Source organism: Marmota monax, unplaced genomic scaffold (assembly GCF_021218885.2).
Source record: "Marmota monax isolate L192 unplaced genomic scaffold, Marmota_monax_Labrador192_F-V1.1 WCK01_AAM20220418_F8-fsc00027, whole genome shotgun sequence".
Lineage (NCBI taxonomy): Eukaryota > Metazoa > Chordata > Mammalia > Rodentia > Sciuridae > Marmota > Marmota monax.
The window spans coordinates 12,376,801-12,391,524 of NW_026694617.1; the positions used below are offsets into that span (position 1 = coordinate 12,376,801).

General features: G+C 32.5%; 1 protein-coding gene across 1 annotated transcript in view; it reads right to left on the reverse strand.

The window, feature by feature from the left end:
• Wasl (WASP like actin nucleation promoting factor) overlaps nt 1-14,724 on the reverse strand; it is a 70,688-nt gene that overhangs the window by 11,904 nt on the left and 44,060 nt on the right. Inside the window, exons 6-8 of the mRNA XM_046422427.2 lie at nt 10,660-10,828; nt 9,934-9,976; nt 8,859-9,012 (exon numbers count right to left, since the gene is read on the reverse strand). Of these exons, the coding sequence (XP_046278383.1) occupies nt 8,859-9,012; nt 9,934-9,976; nt 10,660-10,828 (366 nt within the window). The remainder of the gene's footprint in view (nt 1-8,858; nt 9,013-9,933; nt 9,977-10,659; nt 10,829-14,724) is intronic.

Below are 14,724 nucleotides of genomic sequence, written 5' to 3' on the forward strand. Positions count from 1 at the left end.
TGTTGCTAACATTTATTGCTGTTCCTGGCTCCCTGCTTTCCCTAAAAGAGCCTGGAAAGTGAGTGGGACATTAAGGTTATAGAATAGATATCCTGCTGCTGAGCAATACTCACAACTTAGCCAAGTAACAGCAAATCTTACCCCACACACAATCTAGCCCTACTTGAGCCTCAACAATATTTCAACACATAGAACATAGGAAACAAAACCCCCAAACCAACAAGCAGGCCCCAACAAACAGAGAGGGACCTTAGATCCTACTCCTGAATATTTACTTATACATCAAAATAAGAGAGAAGTCCCATAACAAAACAATTAACTATACACAAAAGGACATGTGTATAAAAGAGGAATGGGGAATACATCTCAATTGATGCACAAGTCCCAGACCTCTGAAAACATGAGGAAACAGGCAAACAAATCGCTCCCCAAAATTTACCATCCCCCAACAAACAATCCTACAGATATGAAGTAGATGATATTCCTGTGAAAGAGTATAAAAAACTTATTATTAAAAGTTCAAAAAATCAAAGATCTAAGTAATAAATTAAGAAAGCAAACATATGAGATAAAAGACCATTTCAATAAAGAGATAATGAAAAGAAATAAATCAGAACTCCTGAGATAAAAGACACAATGAATCAAATAAGCAATTCACTTGAAGGCATCACAAACAGATTAGATTGCACAGAAAACAGAACTTCAGGCCTTGAGACAGGGTATATGAACTTGAACACTCAGTGTGCAATAAAGGAAAAAGAATAAAAGATCATGATCATAATATACAAGAACTCTGGAACTGCATCAAGAGAACAAATCTGAGAGTCACTGAAATAGAAGAGAACATGAAGATACAGGATAATAGCATTAAGAACATTTTCAATCAGATAGTAATAGAAAAATTTCCCCATATTAGAAATGAGACATCCAACTACAACAGGCATATAAGACCCATCATAACCAAATTATCTAAGAAAGAAAATAAGGAAAGACTATTAAAAGCTGCAAGAGAAAATTGTAAGGCCACATTTACAGGTAAACCAATAAGTGTTACCTCTGACTCTTCAACTCAGATCCTAATGTCAAGAAGGTCTGGAATGAGATATTCCAAGCTCTAAAAGAAAACAATGCTACTCAAGATTGCTATATTCGGCAAAGCTATCTTTCAAAATCAATGAAAGAATGAAAACTTTCCATGAGGAAGAAAACCTAAAAGAATTTATGACTATTGGGCAATCATTAGAAAGAATATGCAAAGATAAACTGAGCACAGCAGAACCCCAAAACCAACCCCAAAGCTCTCAAATGGATGAAGATCACTAGAGCAACCACCAACTAAATGAAAATCAATACAGAATAAAATATAGCAAATAAGCCAAAATGTTAGAAAAGTACAAACATATAAATAATAACATGGAATGTAGATAGTTTCAATTCCCCAATTAGCAGAGTGGATCAAAAACCAAGGTCCAACTTGTGCTGTTTGCAAGATTCATTGGAAAAAACATTCACAGGCCGAAAGTAAAAGGATGGAAAAAATATTCCATGCAAATGGAGCCTGAAAACAAGAAGGGAATAGCTGTTCTCATATCTGATGAAACAGATTTGAAGCAAAAATTAAACAGAAGAGAACAAAAAAGCTACTACATCACTGATAAGGGAATGATCCAACAAGATATAACAATAGTAAATCTATATGTCCCAAGGTTCCAGACAGACCCCAAACAATAATACGGGGTGATTTCCATACACTTTTATCACCAATAGACAGGAGATCCAAGCACAAGATCAATAAAGATATCTTCAACCTAAATAACACTATAAATCAACTAGACCTAGTAAGACATCTATAGAATATTTCATCCCAATATTTCATGCGAAAACTACTGAATTTACTTTCTTCTCAGCAACTCATGGAACCCTTTTCAAAACAGACCACATTTTAGGGTCACAATGTAAGTTACGGTAAACACAAAAACACTGACATAATGTCATGCATCCTATAAGATCATAATGGAATGAAACTAGAAATCAATAGCAAGAAAAATAATAAAAAAATGTAAACATATAGAGATTGAACAATATTCTTTTAAATGAAGAATGGATCACAGAAAAATGAGAGAAGCAATCAAGAAATTCTTATAGATACAACATATTAAAATCTCTGAGACAATATGAAAGGGGTTTTAAGAGTAAAATTTATAGCACTGAGTGCCTATGTCCAAAAAAAAAAGAAAGAAAAAAGAAAAAAACTAGGTCCTAAATACATACTTAAGACTATGTTCCACTTCAGGTCATTGAGAAAGTAAGAATAAATTAATTACAAAATCAGTAGAACTCAGGAAATAATTAATGAAATTGAAAATTAAAAAAATATAAAGGATCAATGCAATAAAGATTTAGTTCTTTGAAAAGATAAATAAGAGGGGCTGGAGATGTGGCTCAAGCAGTAGCGTGCTCGCCTGGCATGCGTGTGGCCTGGGTTCGATCCTCAGCACCACATACAAACAAAGATGTTGTGTCCGCCGAAAATTAAAAAAAATAAATATTAAAATTCTCTCTCAAAAAAAATTTAAAAAAGAAAAGATAAATAAGATTGATAACCCTTAGCCAAACTAGCCAAAATATATAGAAAAGACTCAATAAACAAAATAAGACATGAAAAAGGAGATAAGACTCTTTTGAAGACAATGACAAATTTCTAGACACACGCCACCTGTCCAATGAAAATCAACACAGAATAATTTGAACCAGTGAGATACGGAAAACCTAAACAGACTAATATCCAGTAATTAAATTGAAACTGCAATTACAAGCCTTCTAACAAAGACTAGGCTGGGACCTGATGAATTCTCAACTGAGTTCCTACCATACCTTTAAGGAACTAGTCTTTCTCAAATTATTCCACAAAATTTAAAGGGAGGGAACATTTCCAAGTACATTCTACGGAGTCAGAATAACAGGCCAGGACCAGATAAATTCTCAACTGAGTTCTACCATACCTTTAAGGAAGAACACACACCAGTCTTTCTGAAATTACTGCATGAAATTGAAAGGGAGGGACCACTTCCAAATACATTCTATAGAATCAGTATAACCCTCATACCAAAACCAGACAAAGACACACCAAGAAAAGAAAACTACAGACCAACATCCCTAATAAACACAGACGCAAAAATCCTTAATAATATATTGGCAAGGGCTGAGGTTGTAGCTCAATGGTAGAGCTCTTGCCTCGCATGTGTCAGGTCCTGGGTTTAATCCTCAGCACCACATAAAAATAAATAAATAAAAATAAAGATACTGTGTCCATCTACAACTAAAAAAAATCTTAAAAAAATATATTGGCAAATTGCATGCAAAAACACATCAAGAAGATAATACACCACGATCAAGTGGTTCTCCTCCTAAGTATGCAAAGGTTGGTTTAATGTAGGCAAATCAATAAATGTAAAATCACCACATAAACAGAATTAAGGACAAAAATCATGATCATCTCAGTAGATGCAGAAAAGACCTTTGATAAAATATAGCAACCATTTGTGTTAAAAATGCTGGAGAAACTATGGGTAAAAAGAACTTGTCTCAACATTATAAAAGCTTTATATAACAAGCCAAAGCCATCATCATTCAGAATGCAGAAAAACTGAAATCATTTCCTTCAAGATTAGGAACAAGAATGTCTCTCTCACCACTTTTATTCAATATAATTTTTTGAAACTCTAGCCAGAGCAATCATGTAAAAGGAGGAAATTAAAGAAATACAAATAGAAAAAGAAGTCAAACTATCACTATTTACTAATAATGATTTTATACTTAGAAAATCCAAAAATGAATAAAAAAAAAACCCACCAGAAAATTTCTAGAGCTGAAATGAATTCAGCAAAGTAGAAGGATACAGTATCAACATTCATAAATGAACAGCTTTCATATACTCCAAGAGTGATTCTGCTGAGAAAAAAATGAAAACTATCCCTCAAAATAAACTACATGATAATTAATATAACCAAGGAAGCCAAAGATCACTACAATGAAAATTATAGAACAACAAAGAAAGAAATTAAAGATGACCTTAGAAAATGGAAAGACCTCCCATGTTCCTGGATAGACAGAATTAATATTGTCAAAATGGCCATACGACTAAAAGTAATAAACAGTTTCAATGCAATTCTCATCAAAATACCTATGACATTCTTCACAAAAACTAAAAAAAAAAAAAAGGCCTAAAATTCATTTGGGAGAATAAAGAGACCCAGAATAACCAAAGCAATCCTGAGCAAGGTCAGTTATATAGAGGCATCACAACACCTGATCAATTATACTACAGAGTTATAGTTAAAAAACAAAACAAAACAAACACAGTATTGGCAACAAAACAGAAATGAAGTCCAACGGAATAGTACAGAAGACACAGAAACAAACACACATACTTACAGACATGTGATACTTGACAAAGGTGCCAAAAATACATGTTGGAGTAAAGATAGCCTTTTTAACAAATGGACTATGAAAACTGAATATACATATGTACCTAAATGAAACTAGATCCCTACCTCTCACCTTAAAGAAAATCAAATCAAAGTGGATCAAAAACTTACGAATTAGACCAGAAACTTTGCAACAGCTTAAAGAAAACACAGGGTCAATAGTCTATCCTATCAATGCAGACTTCAACTTCCTTAATAATATCCCTAAAATTCCTTAACAGAAAGGAAAGAATTAATAATGTGAATATAGAGCCTACAGAATGAGAGAGAATCTTTGCCACCTACTCCTTTGACAAGGGATTAATATCTAAAATATATAAAGAACTCAAAAAAGTGACATAAATAAAAAGATATTTCTCAAAAGAAGAAATACAAACGGTCAACAAATATATGAAAAAATGCTCAACATCTCTAGTAATCAGGTAAATGTAATCAAAACTACCCAAAGATTTCATCTCACTCCAGTCATAATGGCAATTATCAAGAATATATAATAATAATAAATGTTGGTGAGGGTGTGGAGAAAAAGATATACTCATATATTGTTGGTGGGATTGCTAATTAGTATAACTATTCTGGAAAGCAGTATGGAGATGCTACAAAAAAACAGGAATGAAACCACGACATGACCCAGCTATTCCACTCCTTAATATTTATTAAAAAGAACTAAAATCAGTATATATGGTGAGACAGCCACCTCAAATGTTTATAGCAGCATAATTCACAAAGCCAAATTATGGAACCAGCCTAGATGCTCATCAAAAGATAAATGGATTAAGAAACAGTAGTGTATATATATTTACAATGAAGTTTTACTCAGTCATAAAGAAGAATGAAATTATGGCATTTGCTAACAAATGGATGGAAGTGGAAAACAACATGCTAAGTGAAATATTCAAGCCAGAGTCAGAAAGAAGAGTTGAATGTTTTCTTTCAGAGGAAAATAAGGGAAAAAAAGGTAGGGAATCGGATATCATAAAGATATATGGAAGATCAGGAGTAGAAGAAAGGGATTGAGAGGGAGGAAGGAACAATGGGAAAGGGGAGAAAATGTGAAATAAATTTAACAAAATCATGCTATATGCATATATAAGCATACCAGAGGGAATTCCACCTTTATGTGTATTTACACAGCACCAATCAAAAATGAATAACAAGTGAAAGGAAGACCAGTACAGAAGGATGACCAGTAGAGAAGAATGACCAGTAGAGTAGGATGTGGAGAGTGGTGATGATTTGAATCATGATCTGACTCCCTCATGGCTGCAATGCACTAGGAACTTTTTGTGCGAAGGTGCAGGTCAAGATGGCCCAGTTGCAATGGTAACACCAGCAGAGGAGGTTACATGCAAAGGCTTATAGCTCTTACCAGTTGGAGGCCTTGAGCTCAGTCACCAAATCCAGAGATATAGAATTCTGAGCATAATAAGATGACCCTAATGTCTCACCAGTACTGTGACCTTCAGATTGCCTGCTTTGCTGAAACTTTCCCACAAATAACCTTCTGATGAAACATTAAATAATAAATGTGCTGAGCTTGCCCTAGATCACTATTTCTTCATCAGAGAGCAGTGTTCCACTTGGCCCCACCTTTTGCTCTTTGTGTGTCTATTTGTCTTTTCTCCAATCCCCATCACACCTGGTCCAGCTTCTGAATTAATGGCCCAGACGTGAGAGGCCCAGGGAGTTGGTGCCCAAATAGGGACCGGACACAGAAGAACTTCAATGGTCAGATGAGGGGACACTCCTGAGGCCACGGTACCCCAACAAAGGTGAGGAGCACAAGTTTATAGATGGGTGTAAAACATGAGACAACTAGAGATCCCTTTCTTTGGATCCTAAGTTGCAATGCTTAAGACTATGTTTTCTTAGCTTCTGCTAGATGTTTATCTCTCTTAGGCTTGCATCTAAACTGCAGAAACTGGTTTAAGACCAAAGGAAAAAAGCATCATTTTAAAACTCAAGCCACTATGGCTGGTTATCTTATCTCCTTTTCACACACTACTATCTTGCTTTCTTAACAAATTCCTCCCTAACACTATGGCACAGGGAGAAAAATGGAATGATCTCATACATATAATTTTTCTTTTCCTTAAAAATCTTTGAGGACTTCAGCACTGTAATCTGACCAAAGAGTAAACTCTGTTAACTACATTTGTATGATATCCACCAGAATTTGGCTGCCTACCTGGCCCCAACTTTTTCTATGTGTCTGTCTGTCTTTTCTTCATCCCCCATCACCCCTCATCTGGTTTTTGAACTAATGGCCCCACTGAAAGCAGAGATGAGAGGACTGCAGCAGGCAGCAGGGGGAGGGAGCAGTGGAGGAAAAGGTATGGGAACCAGAACTGGTTATGGAGAAAATCAAATCAAAGTCATACACACGTACGACCTTCTCAAAATGAACCCAATTGCTATGTATAAGTAATTCTTTAATAAAAGAACAAAATAGAGCTATAATTTAAAAATTATGTAACTTATATACAGTAACAGAGTTCGGAAAATATTAAAGATCTGATTTCATGCACTCAGACCAAGAAAATACAAACTGAAAAATTTTAGTTAATGCAAATTAAAATTTATGGAAATGCTGACAAGTCCCTTAGAGGGAATTTGTAAAACTGTGTTTATTTATGTTTAGTTCTCCCTCACTGACCCAAGTTAATATAAAATGTAATTTATTTTATACAGGATATTGAAAAAATGTTATGTGTGAAAAACAGTCACAAAATAATCAGTATAATTATTAGTAACAAAAACAACAGAGGTACTTGGGCAAGAGGGTTTTTTTCATATAAAACTTCAATAAAATTAAATTATACACAAAGCATAAGCTCCAACTCATATAGAAATAAAATTTTATTTTAGCATCTACACGTTAGTTTGAGTATAGGGCAGAAAATCTCACTGGAAGTTATATTTGGAGACAGGATATATAAACTCAAGCTCCAATAAAAATCAACACAGCATATCATGCATAATTTAGACTGCTAGGTCAAATAATATTCCACATACATACCACTCCATTGTGGTGGACCTATAGAACAGATTATTATGAGTTAATGGACTTCAAATGATTATACATACTCAAAGAGATACACTGGAAGTCACATGTCTATTTATTTTTATAAATCTGATTATATAATTTTACAAATAAAGTGTCAAGGAGACTTGAGTAAACAGGTTTTACAAAGCATATTTTCAAGACTTTTTTTCATATCTTTGAATATTAACTTACAATTATAAACTCTACTTAGAAAAGATGGTAATAAATTGTAAATTTGCCTTTTTACTCTTCCTTTAAAAAGTAAAAAACCTGTCTTACATAAAATCAATCTTTGGTTTCTATAAGTTTCCAGACTGAAAGTCAGGTTCTTGCATATAATAATAAAAAAAATGTATTTCATTTTATTCCCAAAGCATTTTTCTTAATTCCTATGACATTTTTGTAAATTAAATTAAATTTGTAAATTAAATCAAGAAAATGCCTTGCCTAATTCAGTGTTTCTGAAGCGGATAAAAAAAAAAGAAAAGCAGTAACAAAACAAACAAACAAAAAAACAAAAAACTCAAACCCAATCTAGTTCATATGATCCACTTTTAGTTATAGGTATTCAGGTGAAAGAGAAGCCATGGGTATGGTCAAGTAATGTCAACAGTTACTTTATAAACTTAAAAATCCAAAAGGCTGAGAGATTCTGAGCATTATCAGAATGTATGGCAAGGTGGATAGTAATAGTGAAGAAAGAATGCTGAGGAACACATGAGGGTTGTCAAGAACTTCCATCATTTGTACACTAGCAGTAACCATGACTGACCAAGAGCATTTTAAAAGAACAGTGGTGTTATGCCCAGGATTTATTTTTAAAAACTGACAGAATTTGGAAATGTAATTAACCTGCAAATAAGATAAATAAACATCATGCTCATTTCAGTCAAATTAGCATCACTTATGAGTATTTACATGGATGTTTCCATGAGAGACTATAAGATGACTGTCATGCTGAGAAATTATTTTATTTGCATTTTGCTGAAATAATTGTTAAGACACAACTAAACTATAAGGTGCTTTAAATATCAGATTTTGTAAACTGCTCTCAGGAACCAAAAGACAATTTTGTACTTTATTCAAGAAAGAGTTTGCATTTTAAAATTAATAGAGTGTTTACATTATTTGTATTATGGAAATGCTTACATTATTGGTTAGACAGTGATTATATTTAAAAAAGTACTACTTTTGAATTATAAGAAATACAACTTTAAGGAAGGATTCTTATGTATGTATATAGCTACCTATGATGAAACTGACCAATCTCAAAACATTCACAAGAAAAAAACAAATCCAAGTGCTTATATAGAAATAAAAGTTACCTTGCCTTCGTAGTTCATTTTTAACTGCTTCAACACCTCCTGTTTTTTCAATAAAGTCATATATAACTTTTGATGTTTCTCGGTCTTTAAGTTGTGCCTCTGAGATTCCACACAAATCAAAAAGATTCTTCAATTCTGGATCCAAATTATTCAGCTACAACAGATAATATAACTGCTAACTATGAAAATTAATTCAATTTTTAAAAAATAACCATGATAAAATGGAATACTCATCTGTATTATAATACTTGTACCCCAAAGACTCTGTATAGTACCCAACACAAATAAGTGTTCAATAAATGTCTGTAGAGTACAATGAAGCTACATAACCAAAGATTATTGACCCCAATCACAAATATTTTTCTTCAAAATAATTTTTCCAAATACTAACTTTTGTTTCTTGGCAGTACTGGGAATTTAATCCCGGAGTGCTAAACTACCAGAGCTTTTCAATTTTTATTTTGAGATAGAGTTTTGCTAAATGCCAAGGGTGGCCTTGAACTTGAAATCCTCCTGCCTTAGCCTACCGAGTCACTGTGATTACTAGAGCATGACACTGTGTCTGGCTCAACACCACAGCTTCACTTTCTTTATCCTCAAAGTACTATAAAATAAGGGATAATAAAAAGTGCCACATCTACACTGGGTTCATTTCTCAGCACCTCATACAAATAAATAAAATAAAGGTCCATTGACAACTAAAAAATATTAAAAAAAAAAGTGCCACATCTAGATAATTCCACAATTGGATATTCAGAATTCAATTATGCTAATTTCTAGTAATTTAGTACGTATTCCCCTGAATTATCCCTTGGCAAAAATAACTTTCTTCCCTTGGCTTTCAAAGCATAAGTCTTCGCTTATTCAGTAAATAAAGTCCCAGAAGCATAAAGTTTTGTCTTCAAAGACTTGGTCATGAATTAGATAAAACAATACTATAGTTTCAAGGCTCAGTGGTTCAAATACATAAACACAACCACATTCACGAGATAGTAAAATATTAATTAAAAAATCTAAAAAGGCTGTAACAGTCCTATTTTGAGTAATAATGAATATGGCTTAAAAAGACACTTACATCAAAGCCTGTATTTGGATCCCAGCCAACATGTCCAATATGCCTAAAGTAGAGAATTAAAAATGAAGAGTAGAAAAAAAAATGCATAAAGGGATTGAAAACATAACAAGAATGAAATCAAATGCATCCTTTGAATTTTTGGCCTGCACTGATAGTTCTCACAGACTCAATAGTATTTTGGGAAGACCTATATACCAGGAGTTATGAAAGCAGGATTCCAGCCATGGCAGTGTAACAACTAAACCTTAATATTCTCAAACAATCTCTTTGAGCATCTATTTCTTCAACTGTCATATAAGAATATAAGAATCATGCATATGAGAAGATAGGAGTTTTATAATGAGATAATAAAGTAATGCATATGAAAATGCTTAAAATATGATATATAAATATCAAAGGCTTCTTTTCCCCTCTAGACAATGCCTGCAGGCAATTTCCAAATAATATTTGTAGATCAGAGTGGGAAATCATCTTCATGTTCAACAATTAGTTGAAATACCAAGTTTATCTAATTTTTCTTTTCTGATGGGTGAGAAAGTAAATTAGATGTAAGATTTACAGGACATATACTGAGGAACTGTCTTCAAAATCTCCAACAAAATCTACAGCTTTTAAAATACAATGAATGCAAACATCCTGCCCTCCCCCAACCCAGCAAAAGAAAAAAATCAGGAGCATCAATGATGAGTAAATCAAAAGTAAAAATAAGAACAAAAAAACTCTTACTGGAAGTTGCTTGGTGTTCCAATATCTGCCTTGGTTAACCTCTTCTTTTTAGCTTTTCCTTTCTTCTTTTCTTTGGTATGGGAGATGTTGTTGACTTGGGTACTATAAAATCTATTTGTTGTGATTTCTGGATTTTTTATATCAACTGTAGCCATAGGTAGATTGGGACCTACAAATAAAGTCAAAATAACATTAAAGAAATATAATTTAACAAAATAATTCTATATAATCATAATTTATAAATTTAAATCTTTTTCTAAAGTAGAATCACTTCATTATTATAAATTAAATTTTAAGCCTGCATATATTGATGTTTTACAAATAAGAAGGTACTGCCTAAATTTCTAAAGCCTATAATTAATTCATAAACACTGTGGCACAGATGCATTATTTCACATCAAACTTCTATTTGTATAACATTAATTCTCAGGAAGAATATAAACTTTTAATTGTGCTAATCACTTATATTTTGCCTATAATAGTTTCATAGTGAACACACTGCTCACTGGTAAGATGGTATACACAAAATAAATAACAAGGATAAAGAAAGTAAAAGAGGTATCTGCTTTGTTTTAAATTTAACAAAGAAGTCTAGTCTTACCACTTTGTTTCAACTTTATTAATCCATGAGGAGAAAAGTACTTATAAAATCATTACTACCAATTTTTCCAAAACTGTCATATTTAAGTCCATTAATATTTTCCCTACCAGTACACACAGAGAGCATAAGTATCAAAAGCATACAGCTCAAAAACCTAAAATGGAAAAATTCTTAAAAACACATATTTTTTGCAAGGATCAACAGTTAAAATACCCTGGGCACTCTTGGATATTATCAGTAGCATTTTTAGGGGTGACACTAAGTGAGGTAGCACAAAGCTTGCCTTATAATTAAAAAACTATATTAATGGAATAATAGTCTGAATGTAATATATTCAATTAAAAACATGAATTTAAGTAAAGGTCAATAAATGTTCCTTAAACATCCCATTTCAATATACAATTCTCTAACAAAATCTAAGATCATTACATTAGTGACAACTTTCAAAATGTATAAACTACTATCACCATTTGTAGAAAAGGAGTTAACATAACACAATAAGGATGGCATTTCACTGGCATCTGGGAAGTTGCATTTTGAAAACATTACCCCCATTCCCTGAAAGGGTGGGCTCACCATGTCTAAACTTTATGCTAACAAAGTGATCTAGGTTGAATATCTGCTTTCCCCTTTGGAGTCTAGAATCATGGTATGGCAGATGCCTATAGGACCAAACCCCAGTAAAAGCCCTGGGCACTGAGTCTCTATCTAATTGAGCATTTTCTTAGGTAACATTTCACATATCCCAATTCATTGCTAACAGAATGAAGCATATCTCTTGAGACTTCACTGGGAGAACTCTTGGATACTTGTATGAGTTTCCTATGTACTTCATCCCATGTGTTGTCACCTTTGCTAATTTTTATATCTTTAATGAATATCTGCAATAAGTATGACTATATGCGGAGTTCTGTGGGTTCTTCTGGAGAATTACCAGCCATGGGGATAATCTTGGGGATCTCCAAAACAATCATATATAACGGCAAGTAGAAATTTCAAGAAATTATAGGGTAATGCTTATCAAGTGATCACTCAATGGCAATTTGACTATAATTTATTAATTATGTTGAAAACCTTGAATGAACTAAATGCAAAGTTGTCTGTAAGAAAAATGTTTACCTACTTGGGTAAATTACATATAACCGATTTTCTCTTTCTCTCAACTCTACTATTTTTTAAAAATGAAATAGAACTTAAAAAATTATAAATGCCATGTGTCCTTATCAGAGAAGGACATGAAAAAATGTATATTTTTAATATCACCAAAACTGAGTTATTTTCCATCAATAGTCAAAACGTATTTATATATAAATAAATAATCTAAAAGTTTTATTTATAATTTCACTTTAAAAAATCCCATGGAATTTGCTGATTTTGGCAAAAGTAAAGCAACTAATACCCAAAAAAGTGGAAGCTACTGAATAAAATAGATAAAAATTATTAAAAGTTTCCTTGGTGTCAAGGAATAATCTGAAAATAATGGCAACCAGAAGCAAAGGACAGGTGAACGATATGGAATGATCTGAAAGGCTGATTAAGTAGTAGACAAGGATTTTCTAAATTGTTCACATATTTCAGCATTTGCTAAAGTTTCACAATATAGGACTAATTGAGAATACCCCAAATTTGAAGGTTAAAGGGTTGAAATGGTGACACAGAGACTTATCTAGTGATCTTTTCTCATTTTTCCCTTTTTTTGCCTGCTTTTTTTGATAACTTATCTATACCAACCAGTATCAGCAATACCACAGTAAGAGGCTACAAATTGTTTATTCTCTTATCTTTATATTCAATAGAATCTTTAAGAGTTCACTTAAGAAAGACCTGCAAGTATCAGGTACCATCTTTATTCCTACCACTTTTTCTGAAATAGAAATTCAAATAACAACTACAAGGGAAAAACCACTCACCACTAAAAGATAAAAGCAAAAGCTAATCATAATCATTTTTAAGGGAAAAAGATATTTTTGTTTGTTTATATAAAAGTGTTCTGTAATATTATGGATGACCTAAATGGTAATAGAGTAGGATAAAGTTAAATTTGATGGTTTAAATTACTCAAGCTAGTATTTTATTTACTATGAAAATAAGTTAATATTCTTGTGAGCCTGATTTATAGCTTAGTAGCAAAAAGTAACTCAGTGGTCTCAGAAGAAGAACCAAGAATGAAGAGGACAGACCAATAAAAGTGATGCGTAGAATGAATAACAATGTTTAACTCACACTACAGACAGACTGTGTTTCCCCTCCTCCTGTACCTCAAAAATGAATATATTGTTGAGCATCTGCCAAGCAGTTATAAAGCTTTGGCATAATCTCTTTTGGTGTAATCTCTTTTAATTTCACTAGTACTGGTTAAAATATTATTTAAATAAGTCTACAGAGAAAATTCCAGACTATAGAGATATACAAAATTTAGTATAAATGTGAAATACAGAAAATTGGTTTTTCTGTCTTTCATTTTATTTATGAAAACAAAAGACAAAAGACCAAGTAAACCTGTATGAAGTCACATAACTGGTGACAAAGCAAAGTAGGTGAATGTTGTTATTTCCATTACTTTTTAACTATTTCCCTTCTGTGCAAAAGTCACACTACAAGGAAACTGATCATGTTAACTTTACAAATGTTGCCATACATTATCAATTTATCAAATCTCAACTTGCAATCCAAAAATTCCACATTCATTAAATCTTTACAATAAAAAATTTTGGAATTTAGGAAAATACTTTGATACATTCAAGAGCTTAGGTACTTCATTATTTCTGCTGATAATAGCTATTTAGAGTGTGATGATATTAGGAAATAAGTTTAAATTGATTCTAAAGCCTAATTATGTTTCAAAAATGATATAAAAAAAGAGATAATTTGTATAAGGCACAATCATATTAAAATATAGAGAAGATCTGGTATTAGATATTCAAGCCATTCTAGTAAAATTTAATTATTTCATTTTTGAAGTTAGACTCATCCTAAGATCACCTACCTAAAGTAGTACATAATGGAAGAGCTGGGTTTTTTCCTCTCAAAAAGAATAATCAAATGATAAATCACCTCCTTCTGATTTAGGACAACTGTCACAGGAAAAGGTTTTTAAATATTCTTGAGAACAGAAGACATTTCTACTTAATTTTAAATCTAAAGAAATAAACAAGTTTCCTTTAATTATATAAAAAGCAGAGACTTATCACCAATGTGAGAGAGTTGAAAAACAGGTGGCCCAGAGGCCTCTGATGTCAAGCAGTCATGATGCTGAGAACAAATCACTGTAAAGTGCATAAGCCAAAATGTCAGATTGGCTAACTGAAGTTAGGCATCAGTGAGGAAGACATGAAATTTCATTTTAGGAATATATGTAACTTCTACTCAAGTGTCTTTTAAATAATTACTCAAAATGATCTGGTAAACAGATCCTCTTAAATGACATTCTGTAACCAAGTTCCCCATGGACACTGCAAGGCATG